Source organism: Pollachius pollachius (assembly GCF_949987615.1).
Source record: "Pollachius pollachius genome assembly, chromosome: 2".
Lineage (NCBI taxonomy): Eukaryota > Metazoa > Chordata > Actinopteri > Gadiformes > Gadidae > Pollachius > Pollachius pollachius.
In genome coordinates, this window is record NC_136935.1 from 14,197,685 (window position 1) to 14,217,544 (window position 19,860).

The 19,860-nt window shown below is 46.4% G+C and overlaps 1 protein-coding gene across 1 annotated transcript in view; it reads left to right on the forward strand.

The window, feature by feature from the left end:
• The window catches only part of cfap46 (cilia and flagella associated protein 46), a gene marked incomplete at both ends in the record, with an annotated part of 86,050 nt that overhangs the window by 31,718 nt on the left and 34,472 nt on the right, over window positions 1–19,860 (forward strand). Inside the window, 19 exons of the mRNA XM_079729090.1 lie at window positions 3,998–4,110; window positions 4,865–4,953; window positions 5,919–6,025; window positions 6,318–6,530; window positions 7,104–7,296; window positions 7,569–7,631; window positions 10,344–10,493; window positions 11,600–11,716; window positions 12,057–12,229; window positions 12,529–12,660; window positions 13,693–13,858; window positions 14,298–14,301; window positions 14,749–14,890; window positions 15,361–15,544; window positions 16,229–16,388; window positions 17,458–17,681; window positions 17,967–18,116; window positions 18,548–18,715; window positions 19,346–19,494. Coding sequence (XP_079585216.1) covers window positions 3,998–4,110; window positions 4,865–4,953; window positions 5,919–6,025; window positions 6,318–6,530; window positions 7,104–7,296; window positions 7,569–7,631; window positions 10,344–10,493; window positions 11,600–11,716; window positions 12,057–12,229; window positions 12,529–12,660; window positions 13,693–13,858; window positions 14,298–14,301; window positions 14,749–14,890; window positions 15,361–15,544; window positions 16,229–16,388; window positions 17,458–17,681; window positions 17,967–18,116; window positions 18,548–18,715; window positions 19,346–19,494 — 2,697 coding nt within the window. The remainder of the gene's footprint in view (window positions 1–3,997; window positions 4,111–4,864; window positions 4,954–5,918; window positions 6,026–6,317; window positions 6,531–7,103; window positions 7,297–7,568; window positions 7,632–10,343; window positions 10,494–11,599; window positions 11,717–12,056; window positions 12,230–12,528; window positions 12,661–13,692; window positions 13,859–14,297; window positions 14,302–14,748; window positions 14,891–15,360; window positions 15,545–16,228; window positions 16,389–17,457; window positions 17,682–17,966; window positions 18,117–18,547; window positions 18,716–19,345; window positions 19,495–19,860) is intronic.

The following is a 19,860-nucleotide window of genomic DNA, read 5'->3' on the forward strand; positions in this document are numbered from 1 at the left end:
TTTAACATTCACTACTGTTGGCCAAGTTGCATGATTGGTTGGAAAAAATATGCAGCGAAAGTGGTGTGAAACGCCCCGTGCTCCAAGCTCGTCGGCCATCAGTCTTTAGATGCTCTTATCTGAAATCTGAATAATAAATCGATTTTACTGATCAGCTAAGTGCTTCAGGTCCTGTCTATGAGCCTTAGACGCTGCTGTGTTCTATCTACGCCTTTTAGTTTCCCCTCAAGGTCTCTCAATCCTCCCTCTCAGCTTCTCCCTGGTCCACGAAGGATCACCCAGCCGTGTGTATTATGAGCTGCTTATACGCCGATGTCACAAGTGAGGCACCAATCAGTGTTTGTAGAGGCACCAGTGCTTCTTCTTCCGTCTCTTTCACTCTTATTCGTCTGTACTCCACGCCGGAGCTCACCCGGTCCATCCGAAACTGATTTACTCCAGGATACATAAATAAAAGAGAGAGTTGAGGGATAGGCCGCATTCATGATAGGGAGGGAAAACATCGCTTTTACTGCTGAAAGGCCTTCCAAACGGTACCATTTATTATTTATGTCCACCCAAACAAAATAACATTTTCAGTGTGTCTTCAACTGTATGCTTTACTACACAGCTTTCACCGCTAAGGAAAGCCACAATCTCAGCGTGCATTTTGTTATTTTCATTATTAATCCTAAAGGTACGATATGCAACAACAACAAAACACTCAAACACTTCCTGTTATGTAGACATAACTTTAAGGCTACAGGGACCAAGGTGAAGTCTATGACTCTGCAGCATTGAGAGACATCTCATGTAAAAGGTCCCATTGCATGCTACTTTATGGATGCTTTAATATAGACTAAAGTTTTTGCGCGTGCGTTGCGCACACTCAACCTCTAGTTTTAATTAAACCTATAGCAATAATATGGAAACCCCAGTCGATAATGTAACAAATTTCTGAGCGCACAATATAATAACATTTTGCCTATAATTGTACAATGTATAACATTTGTTCACCACAAATGACTCTTAAAAGCAGTGCCAACATTTTAATATTTTTTAACCATTCAGCGAACAAAAGGCAACAGGCTGATTATCATTTAGGGGGCAACTCAATGACATGCAGAACTGTCATCAACACGCCCACTGAAGTGGTGTGAGAAATACAGACTTTCTACTCTTCATTCACATATAAGGTAATTTACATTTCCTACAGAGAAAATACTACCTCAGGGGTAGTATTTTTCAGGGTAAAAATGTCAGGATATGCTGTTCACACATACGGCCCATCAGGAGAATATCAGGACTTACACGTGTGTCTGACAGCAGCTAGTGTGTGAGCATTTGATCACATTATAAAATTGGTCAATTTATGGTAACAGGGTTAATTGTTCAATGGAAAGTGTAGTATACTATGCATGCAAATCAATTATTAAATAGCTTTTACTGTTATTCAAGGCTGAAAAGTGCATTGACTTTTTAAAATGCAAAGCAACTTCTATTGGTTAGTTGAAAAATAATAATCATCATCATTGTGATTAAACATCTCTTCCAGTATCCTGGCCAAGACAGGCAGCAGTAGCCTACAGTCACACATAGCATACACACAAAACATAAGAAAAATGAAACAACTAAAACAGTCCACGTGGGGGGGGGGGATCGCAAGACATTTGGGGAAGCTCAAGGAGGGGAGTAATTTTAAGTTTGAGCAACAAAGTGTAAAGACATTTTGGGAGGCTAAAGGAGGACAGTAATATTACATTTGAGCAACAAAGTGTAGTCTTGTGGTGGACTCTTTAGACATAATTCACCATATTGTGTTATTGACATGTTTTCGTTCCGTGTTATACGGACGCTGTCTCTTTAAGAATCACGTGACTTCTGTGTTGATATGCCGGTCGGTCCGATGTTTGAATTTAACAGTTTTTATATGACAAAATGAACGACCCGCCGTTGCTTGTCGAGGTGAGAAATTGTCTCTTCCCTTATTTTATCGCGATTTCTAGTCTATAGACAAACGTGTTACCTGGCAGAGTTTGTCGACATGTTTAAAAAACGAATGTCTTACCTGGGCGAGGATCGCTTCGGTGTGTGCGCGTGCGTGTGTGTTCTTACCTGCGCGTGTGCTGATGGCGGAACCGTTAAACGTCTTTACCTGTGCGTGCGTGCGTGCGTGCGTGCGTGTGTGTGTGTGCGCTTACGTGTATGTTTCGCTGCCTTTGTGTTGACGTGCGGTGTGTGCATGTGCTTGTGTGTAGTATGTGCGCATGTGTGTGCGTTTCCGTGTATGTTCATATGCATTCGCGCTCGGCACATGCGCACTTGAGTAACTTGAGTAACTGGTGCGACAGGCCTGCTATTATAGTAGTAAGATATTAGTGGGCCCCTAACACAGTATTTGAAGAAGTTCCCGAAATTCAGCCGTGGTGCAGAATTACAGCCAATACTAGCCAGTCGCACATTGAGCTTTCCCAAAATGCGCCGTTTCGGTGTCTGTATTTTTAATGCAAATGAGGAGGAGAGAGGCAGATCAAGGAGGAGGGTGGGGGTTTGGCCCTGAGCAGCTTGCGGCCACGGTACCATGCGCTGTTTACAGTAGTTGTATCGTGTTCTGTAAATATTCTAGAACACTCTGGGTGCTCCAGCGGGAGTCCTAGAGCTCTATATCTAAATAATATCATATAATACATATATATCTATATCATATAATGTATATTATCACGGCCAAAAGCTGTGTGCGCCTCCAGACGATATTATGAATCACAAACGACTGCGTTGGGTTCTCCGATGTCTCTGGTTCTACCACTTCCACATCAATCTGAAGTAGACTGAACCGCGCGCAATCGTTTGTGATTCATAATATCGCCCGCTGGCAACAATCCCTTTCTCCTCCATGTCGCAGTTCATGTACTTCAGGGAGTCAAAGCCAAAGTTCCTTTCCCCCAATTCCTTCTCAACCATTGCTGAGATAACCCCAACTACAGTCTCGTTGAAATACCAGAGACGCCAAAGAACCGACGTGTTATGCGCCATAACACCAATAGCAGAACAGTTATCCAAATAACAAAGAAGTGTACAACACTTGCGTTACAGTGTGTGTAGTCACACACAAGCATGTGGCGCTCGCACGGTCATAGCTCATTGTCTCATTGGCGGGCCAAATTCTCTGGTTGGCAAGGCAGAGAAAGGGGAGGTACTTGGCCCCTTATGACGACATATAGGCCACATTCCAAATCAGCGCGCCTGAGCTTCCATTTTTTCAAAGGCGAGCAGAACACCTAGTGCTCGTTTTACAACGAACGCAAGTTTTAGCCAGGGGGGGACGATAGGCAGGCTAGGGGAAATCATATTAATGTTAGAAAACCTCATAAAGTGAGATTTTCATGCCATGGGACCTTTAAATCTCTCAAAGCGTGCCTTTTTTTTTGAGGCTCGACAGGTATTGAAGAGAGTAGGGAGAGGTGAAAAACAGAGTGTCTGGATGGATTGAAATCGCAAATCTTGCATATTGTACCTTGCATAGGCCTGTCACGATAACAAATTTTGACCGGCAACGTTCTATACATTATCCTGCTTATTACACGGCCACTTGCCAAAACGAAAAAATTAATTCACATGGTGTGTCTTTTTACAATTCATTCGTTAGCAGCATTCGTAGTGTTGATCAGCAGAGAAATAATCCGCCAAAGACGTTGACGTTGCTTAGCATCCGAAGACGCAGGGGTTGACAAGTTACCAGACTACTACCCATGCAAGTGAACGGAGCGTTCCAAGGCATTGAGAAGACCCGTGTAATAAAGGCCTATAATATTTCTGTTTATGGCATAGATTTCTTCTCAGATTAGGCCAATAAAGCAATGATTTAAAATGATTGATCAATTAATTGATTTATTGCTTATCGCGACAGGCCTAACTTTGCATCCTATTATTATCATCTTAATTAGTATTTTTAGCAAAAGTAGCGCTACTTTGACTATTATTGTCACTGTGGTTCATAATTCCTACTCTGTGTTTCCAGGGTGCATGTGTGGGCAGTGCTGGTGAAGGCTGCCAGGGGACATGAGGTGTGGGACGTATGCAGAGCTGCTTGCCGCTTCTGTCTGCTCTACGACGATGGCAGATGGACTGAGAGTAGGTCTTGGAAGTCATGGGAAAGGGATCCTGAGGGCTTTCTAATTAGCTGTCCGGTAGGGCCAGCATGGCAAAAGACCATTTTCTTTCCTGTCAAGAAACAGACCACACTCAAAATGATAATCCTAACTTTGGATATTAACTGTTTTAATGTGGAGATAATGGTTTGTGTGCTTGGCCGAATGCTTATTACATGTGTTATAGAATGTTGCCTCGAGAAAGTGTTAATAAACTGCATTTATTCATATTATTTTATTATTATCATTATTTTTTAATCGCCTAGTTTCTCCTCATATATACAAAGTGTTCAGATTGAATAGAAGGATTATGACAGATATAACTGCTATAACTGCTACCAGTGAACGCCACGAAAGGTTTTTAAATGAGTTGAGTAGAATTACCTTCCGTGCATCACTCCCACTCCCTCAAAGGGAATGATGTAGTGTATTCTGACAGTTTCCCTTCTAGCTGTCAGGTAACACAATTAACCTCAAATTCATGGTTCATTGTCTAAATCGGTTTGATTTGCTGTAATGTCCTGTGCAGGTATATTGCTTCACCAATTGGCTTTAGGGGTGTCACATTTCCCTCTGTGCAGAGCCACATGATAGCGATGGCATTTACATTTTAAATGAGTTGTTTTCTAATTATGCGTAATTTGTCATCGATATAAGATAAATTGGAACCCTGTGGAAAATGAAAGGGACGTTGACTTCTGTCATCGCTTTAAAATGGGTGATGTTCTCTGTTCCAGAGGGTCCAGAGCAAGGTTCTCTCCAGGTCAACGCCTCCTCCAGGGACGTGCTTCTTCTCCTGGCCGAAATCTGCTTCATCAATGCTGAGGTGTGTGCTCTTCATCTTTAGGCCTTCACCCCATACACACACACATACTCGAAATACAAACAACAGAGTGGAAAACATACTTTATTTTAATTGGTCTGTGGACTCATCCTAGGCGAAGCTAATCACAAGCTATTAACTGAATATGGACGTTGAATCAGCAATGAACAGAGAAACATACTGTGCTTGAGACTCTCAGATATTCTCAGATATATTCTCATATTTTTCTGGGATTCTGGGACCCTGTTTATGTCATGGTTTCATCTATAAGTTGTTTACTTTTATGCAAAACCTTCTTGAACTGTTTCAAAGAAAGCTTGTTAAAAGTTAATGGAGATTGTATGTGAGAATTTTTTCAACGTATACTAATTTTTGATCCAGGTAGACTTGTCTTATTGAGATAGGAGTTAAAACAATTACAAAGCTCTCCGCCGTCAGCATCAGAAGATGAGCTTCATAGGATTTTCTTAACAAGCGGCCATGGGGGAGGAAGCTGATTGGGTGGAGTCCTGGGCTTGTTTGCTGTGCTGTGTAATCCACCTCCCATCAAGCTTTTATTAACCCCCCCCCCCCCCCCCAGACCGAAGGAGATTAGCTCGATAGCACTTTGAAGAAAAGCGGTGACAACAGATCCTCACCGCGTGACCTTGCAGGAGCCGTGGAGGCGCCTCTGTCTCCAGTGTGTTACTTCCTTTGTTCTGTGACAGTCGGCTTCCCTTCAGTTTGATCACAAGTCAAGGAAATCAAAAGGGATGAACGAAATTGTGGAAAAAAATAATGCTAAAATGTTATTTCAGAATCTCGGAAGTCAATGAAAAAGCAAAAGCCGTTGCCAACGTTTCCTCAACAACCTTTGATGTGCCATAGCTAAACTAATTTAAACTACTAATACCCCTTTGTTTTTATAACTTCCTCTGAAGGTTAAAAGCCTTCTTTATGTGATGGAGAGATTTCCCTTTCCCTCATAGGCCACCGTCCAGAAGCTGCAATCGGAAGGGGTGGAGCTTAACAGTCCCGCTGTCCTGCCCCAGGACAGAGGAGGCCCCGCCTCTGAGGACCACTGGGTGGTCTACAGGTACCACAAACACACATACACACACGCACGCACGCACGCACGCACGCACTAAACAATGCAACGATGTTGGAGGCAATGCGAACTGAGCGTATGGGTTGCTGGGTTCCAATCGCCTTCCAATTGCAAATTTTCTGCCCCCCAGCTGTTAAAAAGTGTTATGTAACCCCTTAAAGTGTTTCCGAGCATCTTTCTAAGTATAAAGTTAAATCATTTAAACTGGATGTTTCCATTAAATTCTCTCTCTCTCGATCTCGCTCCCTCTTTCTTTGTCTCTATCTCTTTTGCTCTACAGGGACTGGATCCAGTCTCTGTCGGCCTATGCCACCGCTGGCTTCCTGCGGGGGGGGGAGCTGGGGGCGGAGCTTGGCGAGTGGTGGATGGTGGACAATGCGGCCGTTTACCTGTGGAACTACAGCCGGCCCCTGCTGGCGGCCTGCGAGTATCGCACCCTCCTGCCCACCTTCCAAACGCTAGTAGACACGCTTAGACGAACTGGACACTGTGGGTAGGTTCTGGAGAGAGTTGGGAAAGAGCATGTGACGAAGTCTTGCAATACATTGCAATATTTATAATTGTAATGAATTAATGATTTGCATCTAATTAATATAATATATAACTCACTTTTATTTAAGTTTATATATAAGAAGTTCTGAAGAAAAATTCCCTTTCGTCAGTTTACTGCAATACGAACCATGCTTTTAAACTCAGGATACTGGGTCATTAAGTCCCCAGTAGATACATGGATCATTAAAGAAATTAAAGGATTTATATTCATGTTTTTAACAACATTTGACTTTAATACCGTGGTGTGTTTCCTAGTCCAAACCAACAGCAACTTTAGAATGGCCAGAAACAAACGTACTTTTAAAATGATTTGGCAAGCACTTGTGGAGTGGAGTATTCACCACAAAAAAAGATTAAATGATCCTTGGGCTCCGGTGTTTTCCCCAAAAACGCAGCGACAACAACAATAACAACAGCTCAAACTCTCGGTCCCTGGGCCAGAGTTTCACTTTAACTTTCACTACGAGTTCCACCACCAGATAGTGGGTTACATCTGCTGTGTTGTGTTGCACAGGGATCAGGCGCTGTTGGTGCTGCTGTGTGACTGCGTGGCCCGCGGGCTGCTGCAACCTCTGCTTGGCCGAGACGGAGTAAGGACCAAGAAGGGAGTGGGGAGGACCCCGGACAAGGCAGGCTCCACCACCCATGTTGGGGGAACCCTGGCGATGGAGCCGGCCGCCCTGAAGGACCTGAACAAGGCTCTGGAGGTGTGGGTGTGTGTGTGTGTGTGTGTGTGCGATGCATCTGGGCGTGTGATGCGTCTGTGCAGTAGTGTTGGAGTAGTAGTGCTTGTAGTTAGTGCATGCTGCTTGCTACTCTCTGCTTTCAGCTACTGCCACCGGATAGCCCTTTGTTATCAGGAGCGAAAAGAGGAGCCGAGTGTGTAAGTCTCCTCAGTCGGTACATAGCCTCTCCACTGCCAAGATCTCGTACACGCCTCCCCGTGGCACACATGGTAACTGGTCCCTTGTGGTCCCAGGCTAAGTTGTACAGGATCTCGGAGCAGCAGTGGGCCCCAGAGACGTGGCATGCAGGCCCAATGGTGAGTGGAAATGCGCTGTTGCCCGTCAACCGCTGTCCCAGTTATGGGTAAATAGCCCCAGCTTGAGTAAATAGTGAAGACCCCAACCGCGGAGCAGGCGGAAAATGGTCGGTGTGAGAACCACCACAACGGCTGGGAAGGCGGAAGAAGGCAATCCCATAGCCACGTGGGTTAACTCGGGAGGTTACAGTGGCTAAGGGAGCTAACCCGAAAAACAAACCTGCACCTGGGGACAGGCTAAGGCGGAGTCCAACTGACCGGACCACCGGCAGCCCCCTGAAACTCCTGCCAGAAGAAGGTCGTCATGGGTTCCCTCATGCCACTGGAGGTCCATCTGGTAGGAGTGAAGATGGTGGGAGTGAGGTCTGCGCACCCACACCTTCACCTAAATCCTCCCCTATGCGCAAGCTTCTTGCAAAAAAAAAAGAAGTCCTGTGGCGTTGTGGAATGGGGGTGGGTACAGGCCAAGGATGTGGCTGGGAGTGTCTAGCTAAACCATGCACACTGGCGGCAATAGAGTGATGGTCGTTAACATTGTGAGATTGAGCAGCGCGTCTTATCAGCAGCTTTCATTGCGACTGAGCAGCCCCACACTGCTCACCCCTGAGATGGGGAAGGACCTAGAAAAGGTGGTCCAAAAATTGTCTGCTCCCCATGCTCTGGACGTTAAGCCGCAACCGTCGGAGCATCCCCCCTCGTGGTCAAAAAATAAAAGATAAAAATAAGCTAAGCATTGCTTCGTGGAACTTTCGCACACTGCTGGACCTGGCTTGAACTCCTGACAGGTCCCACCGCAGGACAGCACCCCCGCCCCCACCCCCCCGAGTTTCCACATACACGGTATTCCACTTAAAACAGTGGATCACTTCACTTACCTTGGCTCCACTTTGTCTTCATGCTGCTCCCTTGACACAGAAATACACACCCGGGTCAATAAAGCCTCATCATCATTTGGACACCTACGCAGCAGGGTTTTTGAAAACCGTAACCTGAAGGTCAGTACCAAGGTTGCTGTTTACAACGCGCTAGGTCTCGCCACTCTGCTTTATGGGGCAGAGTCATGGACCCCATACCGCCAGCAAATCAGCAACCTAGAGGCCTTCCATATCCGCTGCCTACAGAAGATCCTCGGTCTGTCCTGGGAAGATCGAATCCCCCGTACAGACATCCTCAGCAACACCGGCTCAATCTGTATGGAAGCAGCTGTGGCCAAAAAACATCTGCGCTGGATAGGGCACACCATACGCATGCCTGAACACCGCCTGCCCCGCCAAGTCCTCTACAGCCAACTAATGGTCGCAAAGCGCTCCGCTGGAGGGCAAAAGTGGCGCTTTAAGGACTACACCAGGGACCTCCTAAAGCGAGCGAACATCCCCCTCACACATCTTGAAACTCAACAGATCAGCCTGGCAGGTAACTTTGGCCACTGCAGTTTCTGAAATACACCAAACCAACCAAGACCGTCGTTCCGAGAGGTGCATCCAGAGACACCAGCTGGCGGCTGGTACCTTCCTGGCATCTGGTTTCCCTTGCTCCATCCGCGGACGAATGTGCGGCTCAAGGATCGGACTCTACTACGCCCATGAGAAGTGGCACCAGCGGTGTTTGGTCTGGCTCGAGCTGTAAGCCTCTACCATGGCAGCCCGCTGAGTCTTACATAGCATGCTGAGGATGTTGTCATGTTGTCGTGGTTGTGCTGAGGTGACTGGCGGGTGGGTGGTCTGCAGGCTAACATGAGGAGACGCAAGAGAACACAACATGCTGGGCTCACATTCACGTTTTTTTTCAAAAGACACTTTTATCCAAAGCGACTTTAGATAAGTGACCTCAAGAACACACGGGTTATACGGGTAACGGGTTGGTGTTAGGCATCTGAAAGATGCACACAGGTAGGCTGCGGACATGGGGGATTGAACATAGGACCTTCCGGCTTAAGGTTTAGCGGACCAATCATAGCCCTTGCTGCTGCGTTGCCTCGACGTAAGGTTTCAATTTTTTGGAGGCGCACGTCAGGCCAATGCGGTGGACACAAGAAGAGTCCGCAAGGACGTAATGGGTCCGTAAACGCCCTTGCGCTGCGTTAACGTAAAACCATAACTATGCCTTTAGAGTTGCCGCCCTTATCAGCGGTATAGCCCAGCTCAGTTATGGCTCCCATTCCCACCGCAGACAGTACCCTTATGGTAGGGCGGGGTTTAAGCCGTATGGCAATAGCCACGGCATCTACGTTATCGTGGTCTCATAGCAGCCCCACACAGTGTAGCCTGCTAATAAATCAAGGAAAGAAAAAAACAGAAGAATGCGCACAACGAACAAAGAGCAACTATGTAGGACGTCCAAGAAGGACGGCAAACTTTTGTGCGACATTTTCTTCAATAAACAAAGCTTTCGCCGTTGTCGAGAAATACCTTGCAGGTAATGTGTTTGTTTGTTATTATCCCCTTTGCACGCAAGTGTGATTCTGTCGACCAATCAACTGACGGTGTGTGTAGCTCCAACTTGCCGGCACCCTTTCAGGCGTCTCAGTACCCCAACAGAGGAGTACTGTGGGACGAGTACGGCTAAATAGGGCTCGGTCCGGATCACACCCACTTTTGGCTGTGGAAACGTGACCCTTGCCGCACCTCTGCAGACTGAACCGACCCACACCCTCCGGTGGAAATGGGCCATAAGTAAGGGAATCTTGTCTTCCATTCCATCGTGTCTTTTCAGGTGTGTGAATTCGCCCTGCGTCTGTCAAGCGTGGCCGTCCCTGGAGGGACCGTATCCATGGCGACCAGGAAACAGGTGCTGGCCACCTGGGTTCAGATCAAGAGGCTCTTGCAGCAGCCCGTCAGCCAGACGAAGGACATTGAGGTAGAGGTACCCACCGCCCACCGCCCATCTTTACTTGTCGTTGGCCGATGGTTTATTTTGCTCTAGGACACCCCCCTAAGTGACAATGAATAGGATGTACCGAGTTCTAGAGGGGGAATGGTTATTGTACACAATCATCAGCTATTCATGTACAGGGTAATCTGTGCATGAGATTCAATCTGCAACACATTAACTCACTAACACATTACTGATTTCCATATTCAATTTGTCACATGTCCATACATAACTATGAATCTGTATTCCACGATATTGTGAACATATATCCTTCTACACAAATGAGTTCTTCTGTCACAAAATAATATAATACGGGGGAAAGCCCTGCTGGAATCCCTTTAATCGCCCGCCGGAGGGAGCAGAAAATACTGCCCGGTCACGGGGAAACCTCTGTGACTCAGTGTCGCGGCGACATGGGCTTTTAATGGGCTGTAACGTGTTGTCAGGCTAACGGTGCAGTCACTTGGGGCGTGGCCTGCACACTCATCAGGCCATGACATTTTTTAAATAGACATTCTCCTGCTGCAGGTTATTCTCCAGTAGAGAGAGTTGTCATAATAATGAGAACATATGTAAGGCAAAACCCCGGGCTCTGCCTTTCGATAAGAGCACAATCCTTTAAGCCTTTAGATTACTTATTTCCTGTCCACTTTAGGAAATAATAACAATTGTTATGCATACACACACGCAAATGCTCACCGGCCCCCTGCCTTAACAAGGCCTCAGTTAATATGGCTATGACTTATATCTCATTAGGATCACTAAATCATTCATCATCTCATTTCCTTCATAATGGAAAGTCATTTATTATCGAGGAGAGAATCTAAGCTGTAACTGGAGCGCACAAACATACATGCTTTGTGCTGATTAAACATTACAAGAGCTATATGCATGATTAACTAGATAGTAAATCATTACAACAACAGCTTTCTGCCTCCAATAACGCCGCACCCTGCAGTGAAGGGACGATGAAATATTTAACGCAGGTGATTTTAGCACCACAGGCTATTTGCCATCCCATGATTACATAAGTTTGTGTGTGTGTCGGTGTCGGTGTGTGTTTGTATTTACGATCCTCCAACTGTGTCCACCGACAGTGTAAGGGAGACGAGTCCGCTGCGGCCATGACACGCGTGCTGGTTGCCGTGGAGATGCACCTGTGTTGCCACAGAGACGGTGTGCAGGTGGAGCCCGCGGTGCCTGGCCTCTCGTCAGTGAGTACCTCCGCCAGACACCCCCCTAAACCCACAACTCCTCCCTGCTCCACCTGCGTACGGACATAACAAAAGATAAAAACAGACTAACCAAGTTTACCAGTGCAATGATGGAAGGCTCACCGCGCCGCAGATGAAGTTTCTTGCGACAAACATTTCTTCTTACTTTCACTTAAAAGTATGGTTTGCCTTCAGTGCTCTCCAATTCCCTCCATAGCCTCATCTCTCACCATCTGCACAGCGCCTCACTCCATCCCTTCTGTTGTTCATCATCTTCTGTCCCCCTCTCCCCTGTCGTATCTTTATTTACTCCCCCCCCCGACCAACGTCTTGCTCCTAGCTCGTGCGCGCCGCGTCCGACTGTGCGTGGAGCGACGCGGCAGCGGAGCTGCAGGTGTGGAGCCAGCTGGCGTCGCTCTGTCACCACGGCGACGACCACGACCTGGTGCTCCACTGCACCCAGGCTGCAATGCTGCTGGAGGGCGCCGCGTCGAGGGGCGGCAGTGGTTCCCTGTGAGTGTGTGTCTGTGTGTATGCGTGCTTGTGTATGTCCGTGTCGGTGTATGTGCACTCTCGCCATCTTTGTTTGCCATCTTTGGCGGAGCCCAAATTATTTATGTCGTACCTTGACTTTTTTAAGCTATGTAAGAAACTGCTGACATCTAGTGGCGACCCTTAAGTATTACAGTTAATGCAAAGCTACGTAGGCTTAGCTTCAGTAGATCCTACCCCTCATGTGATTTTGATTTTGATTTTTTTGTATACTAATTGATTGATTGAGTCGATCTGCTGTCTGATTCTACTCTTTACAGTTATGGGCCCAATGCAGTGAATGAGATGCTGAGCAGCGTGGCCTGTCTGAGGGGCCTGAGCCTGGCACACCAGTCCAGCGGAGACCTCCACAAATACAAAGAGGCCCTGCAGGTCCTGCTGTCCAGTGTCAGGTACTCCCCCTGAATCATCATCATCAGCATCATCATCATCATCATCATCATCATCATCATCATCATGTTTGGAAGAAAAAGCGCCACAGTTCAGGAAATTGTTATAGGAAAACTCAATCTTCCTCTCTGTTACCTCAGCTATCTCTTACCTCTTTCATGCCCTTTGCTATTCAATAATTTAGCAGACACTTTTATGAGAAGCGTCTCACATACGAGGGGGAATGGAACACAGTACCCTCATGCTGGGAGTCAAACAATTTGTACTTTCCTCCCTCTTTTTATTTCTTTATTTCTTATTTCTTTATTTCAAGCATAGCCCCTTGAGATGTACCATCTCATTTTTGAGGGGGTCCTTACAATAATGACAGATAATAAAAAGATAGTACAGAGTAAGTACTAAACATAAATCCAAACACATAAGCACAAGGACAAACACACACACTCACACACCCACGCACACTCCCAACAATGCTCCCCAAAGATAGCCCCCCCCTCATCACCCCCCACCAGCCAGTATTACACACAGAATTACACATTCGATTGAGTACAATCAAATACATTACATTAAATACATTTTCTTGCATGCACAACTAAAGTATACAGTACATATTTGTACCCAGATACACACATATATATACAGTATAGTGGACAAAAGGAAAGCAGGTATGAGTAGAATGAGTCCTAGAGAGAAAAAGGTAAGATAGATCAGAAACAATAGCAGGATGTTTTATAATGTGTAACTAAAGATGATTTGAAGATATGGAAAGAAGTGATAGACGTAAGTGAGGAAGGAAGGTTGTTCCAATCTGATGGAGCTTTGAATTTGAATGCCCGACGACCAATTTATTTTCTGATTCTAGGTGTAACTAGAAACAGGTGGTCCATGTGCCGTAGCCTGTATTGAGAAGTAAAAGGGATTAAGAGTTGTTTCAAATATGAAAGGGAGTTGAGATAGATAAATTTTTATTTCAGGTGAACATCTGTCTGGAGTCTTCATGGCTCTTGTCTCTGTCTCTGTTGTTTTCGACACAGCCTTGCAGAGAAGGCTCAGAGTCTGACCCTGTGCAGGGCAGCGGCCAGACATTACTGGAACACCTGCCTGCCACTGACCCGGGCCCCCGCAGACCGACAGCAGCTCCAGGGACCCCTGGAGAGGATCTTGAGTGCCCTGTGTCGCACCGGGCCCCGACAGACTAAGGTGCTGATTTTAATTAGGGAAGATAAAAGCTCCTTTTATTTTATTTTTTTACTAAATGTTTGAGAAATATAAAATAGATCACAAAAATCAGTTGTGCAAAAATGTTCTATGTCCTAACAATAATCAATATCAATTGTACTATTGATTCTGGTGTCGCACTGCATTGTTGTTATACTATACTATATACATTATTCATACGTTATTTTACTTAAGCTCGAGGAAGAAGGATGCATATGTATACATTATAATTTTGCAAAGTATGGCCATATATTCCATCATAATCTGTGTTCTGTGGTACGAATGGTCCTGGAAGAGTGTGAGCACTGCTTGGCCAAAGGACCTTCTGTAGCCTCCTCTCCTTCTTATGTTGCCTGCACACCATGCTATTGTTGACCTGTACAAGCCTTCTCCTTTTCTTCCTTTCTTCTTTGCCTTAAAGCAAGGTGAGGCAAAGGGTAGGGTTGCTGCGACAACCACGGCTAAATCGGAAGAACTGACAAGTGAGTTCTGGAACAGAGAATAAATAATCCCCTTTCTCTCTTTCCCTTCTGCAAACTTTTCAATGAAAATGTTTAAAGAGTCATTTCAACGGATGTGGAAAGTGATCCCTGTGTCCAAGCTAAGCTGTGTATAAGAAAAGAACGTACATGAAACAATGACTTAGTCTTCTCCCTTGGATGAGACCCCCTTAGATCAGAACCAAGGAGTGCTTTGCTGTCCCATATTCATGGCGTTAATCTCACATCCTCTCTGCTCACACAGGCTTTATGTATGTGAAATATTCATCATCAACTCTATGCCCCACGGCTTTATGTGTTTTACCCATCTTGTTTTGCGTGTGTGTGTGGTAAGGTTGTGAAAGTGTGTTCTATGTGTTTGTGCGTGCTTAGACGATGGAGATGATGAAATAGGCCTACGAGCGGGCATGTACCAGATGCTGTTTCGTATCCACGGTGATCAAGGCGATTGGGACAGAGCTCTGCAGGTGCTGGACAAGGGTGTCAGAGAGCTGCCTCGGACCCAACACAGGCTGTGAGTGTTAAGTCTCGATGTAGGGGCGAGAAGGAGGGTCTGTTAGAGGGAGAGAGGAGGCTGGGGAGGAGGAGGATGGGTAGTGGTCATAGCAATGGGTAATGAAGGAAGGGAGGGGGAGGAAAGAATTAAAAGAGACATGTAGGAGAGAAGGGAATTAGAAAGCAGAATAAGGAAAAAAAAAACGATGGTGGAAGGAAGGAATGAATGACGGAAGGAAGGTGGGAGGGAGGAACAGAGAGGGTGAGAGGGAGTCATGGAGGAAGTAAGGGAAGAATGATTATCGACAGAGCTAGTTACCTTCCAGCCTGCTGATAGTAAACCACTCTTTTTAAAGTGCTGCTCCATGACTCAGTTTGTAGTCATTATCCCTATTCGCACTCTGCAGGGGGTTGCACTCCACATCCTCAATGTTTTACTCACACTCTCTATATAAGTGTCTGAGAACGTGCGCTTTAACTGCCCCCTAGGCTCCTGTTGCAGCAGCGCACGCTGGTCCGTGCACGGCTGGGCCAGAGCGTTGGGACGGACATGCAGAGGTTCCAGGAGGAGGGGGAGCATGTCTGTTCCACTGTGTGGCACCATGTGGCGCTGTGTTCCCCCGACACCCAGCAGCAGCTGGCCGGCTTCCAGAGCTCGGTGGCCAGTCTCTCAGTAATACCACTCACATCTCACATCTTCAGCCGCTTATCCGGGGTCGGGTCGCGGGGGCAGCTGCTCGAGCAGTAATACCACTGTTTATTGTTACTCTTTAGTCATTTAGGTTTAGGAGAGGCTCCCTGATCCATGGCCACTCTCTCAGTAATACCACTATTTATTATTACGCTTAAATTAATTGAGTTTAGGAGATTCTCTTGTCCAAGGTTGTGCAACGTCATTGCTTCAACCCATACTCTATTCTTTAAATAGGACATGTGTCAAATATGATCAAGATTAGGCTACTTCTTGCGGTTGTTACTTGTTTTTGACAACAATTATAGCAACTGTAGCACCATCTTTTGGATGAACCGGTTTATTACAGCTATATTTTCCATTGGCTGAATGTTTTTATTACATGATGCAAACAGAATAATGCATTTGTGCGTGTGTACATGCATGTGCCTTTGCCTGGCGGACACAGCATTTCATTGCTTTCACTTCATATTTGTTTTGACCAATTATATTGGTGCTGGCTTGGATGTGTAAGCTCGTAATTGGCAAACAAAAACTTAGGTTTGTGTTTGGTATAATTGATGACCGCGGCCCTTTCAGATTTTGGTTTCCGGGCAGAAGTTCTGCTATAACCCAGTAGGACTACCGGACCCCGGATCACGCTGCGTGTGACTCCTGTGTGTACAGGAGCAGGGTGCAGAGGGCCGGTGGCAGAAAGCAGACCTCCTACTGGAGTTTGCAGAGTGGCTGTACGGTCAGAACCATCCTCTCCAGACGACCCAGCACCACATCCACTGGGCCATAGACCTGCTGCTGCAGCTGGACCCTGGATCGGCCCAGGAGACAGGTACCCCTGGCACTAATCTGTATCACACTGTCCCCTCGTGTTCAACGGTGAAGGGAAAATATTCACCCTGTGTCCTTCACACTCTTTTCAACAGCTTTGTTCGGAAAGAATGTTGGCACGGACCAAACACTTGTTTTACATATTTTAATTAGGTATTTATTTTTTGTTCATCATATTGTTTAATCCTGGCACATTGCCCCATTTGCTCTTGTGTCGGAACATGCAATCCATTAGTTAACTCCAGGCTAGCGAGCAGCGCTGCCTTTGATCATAATTGCTCTGTGTTGTACAGGGGGAGGGGAAGTGTTTTAGACTTAGACGGCCCGACACCATCAATGAACCCCATTGTCTCTCACGGTAACCCCGCTGTGCTAAACAACACGCGCCTCGTTGCTCAGGGGAACTAGTACCCCACCACGGCCATGACACCAAAACAAGGGGTTCTAAGTAGGTGATCAGGGAGCAACCTGCTGAGGGCTCAGACAGTAATGTTGCTTTTGTTGTTGTCGTTTTCTGAAAATACTGTGCGCTGTACTGTACTCATGTTTCTGGGGGACGAACCACCTCAGTTAACACACCGGTGCCAAGTCAAAGAAGCATGTGTCCTCCTGAGCTGTTCTAGGAGGGTTCGGGTTAGTCAGGCAGGGCATGAACTAGCATCCCTCCTCCTCTCCTTTGAGAGTTACAGCCTGACTCTTTGACCGGCTGCTGGTTTGATTCCTGGGCTTCTCCTGGTGTGTACGTGTATAGATTGTGAGCTTGAGCACAAATGGGTGAGGTAATGAATCCAATTAGTTCAAAGCCAAAATAATGCAAATGCTGTATCAGCCATCCAATTAATATTAAAATGTAAATCAACATTTAATAGTGGCAATTAATGCTTCCATTTAAAAACATGAGCAGTTCTGCTTGGTTAGCGATAGCTACATAAATAATCACCTCCATCTCAATATAGTCATTGTTACCTCATACAAAGACATCAGACTCATCAGCGCGGCCAGCTGTATCCTACACCACACAGTAAAACCAACCTTGTGGTTAAATCATTGTATGTGTTTTGCTCCTCTAGAGGAGCCATCCAAGGACAGTGGCCCCGCTGACCCGTTGGGGCCGGATCTCCCCCAACAGGCGGTGGTCAGGGGGGCCTCCAGTCTATCGGCGCTGCGGGAGGTGAGGCGTCTGGACGGGCTGATCAGAGCGCACACCCTGCTGGGCTTCATGGAGCCCAGGACCTCCCCGGGCCACCAGGAGAACCTGCTCCGGGCCTACGTCTTCGTCCTGCGCACCTGGAACGTAATGACGCGAGCTCTTGACTCTTCCACTCTCTACCGGCCGTCGGCTTTCTAATCATTCTATTCTATTCATTATAGAATAGAAAAAAAAAGAATTGCCCTACATTTGATTTTAAGGCTCACCGCTTTTCAGCAGAATTTTTAATTAGTGGTGCGTGTAAGAAGAAGGCATGCTGTACAGAGTAGAGGCAGGGGGTGCTATCTCCACACACAAACCAAGTCAGCTTAAACACGCTGCCTGTGTGTGTGTGTGGGGGTGGGTGTGGGTGTCTATGTGTCACCACAGGTGTCCATGGCAACGGTGCGTGAGGTCCTCAACGAGATGGCGAAGGCTCCCCCGGTGGAGCCCCCCAGCTCTGCTGCCTCCAGGAAGGAGAAGAGTGTGGTGCGAGATAAGGGCAAGGGGAAGAAGACCAAAGAGGCACAGCAGACCCCCGTACGTTTCCACCCGCCTCTGACCACGCCTGCTCTGTATACGCCACAACACACAACACACAAACACGTCCCTCTGCCCTTCCAAAGTACCCTCATATTGTAGTTTCCAGGTAGGCAGAGATGTTTTTTCCCAACTTTTAGTCGAAATGAAAGCTTATGCCTTCATACATAGACAATGAGGCATTTCAAAAGACAGATCTAATCTCTATATTTAAATCTCACTAAATTTTTGTATTAGCCTCAACATTAGCATTAGTAGCCCAGCCACATTTGACATTTCTTCATTTTTAGACATTTTACAATGTAAATCATTATATTACAATAATTAAAATAAGAAAGGACTTTACTTTTACATTACTTGATAATTATCACCTGACCAAAGTAGGCTTGATTCCATAATGATTCATATTTTCCTCCTCTGGACGTTACCAGCACCCCCCCACCGAGGAGAAGCCTAAACAACTGTTCCAGGAGGAGGAGCTCACCCTCCCTTCCACGCCTACAGAGTGGGCGCGCTACGTCTGTCCCCACGCGGTGCGGGAAACCTTCCGGACCAGTGGCGCCCACCACTGCATCAGCAAACACAGCTTCCCCAAACAGGCAAGGCTGGGACAATGTAGAAACAAGTGCTCTGCCTGCCGATTGCCCTATCTCTCCTAACCCCCGTGTTTATCGGATGTACGTTAGGTGTACACAAATTATTCAGTGTTGTTTCAAAGCTTTCAGGTAACCTTGTGTCTGTGCTAATTAGCACAGACATATGGATATTAGGTCATAATAACAACTCAGTTCAGTCAGTCAGAAACATGACAGGACATGCACACTTGACAGCTGACCTTGAATTACCAATGCTTTCGATGAACTTGCGAGGGCGGGGCGAAGGACGGAATCAGATTATGAATCAATTGGATCGGTATTCATTTATGTCGCGAGCACCTCGGCATTATGGGAAACTTAATTTGATGTAATTAGTTAGTCCTGTTTCAAAAGCCTTGGAAGTCAGGAAAGCAGGGCGAGGAAATAGGCCAATTTGAGCGCTGCACACCACCAATTCAAGATCATTCTGTCATTAACTCAAAAGCAGTCCCTAGGCCACTACCATAATAATGATTATTACAGTTTATTTTAAAACCGTATCAAGAGTTTCTTGCTCTCTTCTCAACTGACGTGTGTGTGTGTGTGTGTGTGTGTGTGTGTGTGTGTGTGTGTGTGTGTGTGTGGTCGTTGCAGGCGCAGAGTCTGTTCTACCTGGATCTCCTGGTCAGTGAGCTGACCTCCCTCTCCCTCCCCCATCTGAGCCTCCCTGTGCTGCACCTTGCCGAGACCATCGCCCATGACCTCCTGGGCAGGAAGGGCGTGTCCGACCTCTACCGCCTCAGGTGCTCCTCAGCAGCAGTCCTTTGGTCTCTGTCTGCCTCACTTTGTTGTGTCACTAGTCTTTCGTTCTGTCTCACTCCTCTGACACACTCCCCCGTCTCATTCCTTGCACTCATGCATTCGTCTCTCTCCTCTGTGTCACTGTTGTATCTCACTCATCTGTAGCTCTACTCCTCTCAATCATCTGTCTCACTCTTTGGTCTCATTCCTAAATGAAACTCTGACAGCTCACTCTTACATCTCACTCCCACAGCTCCCTTCTTCATCTTGCTTTTTTTTTTGTCATACACCAACATAGATGTCAGATTTGATGCAGGCCTGAAAGATGGTTTTGTTTTGGACATCCCCACAATGATAATCCAATACCC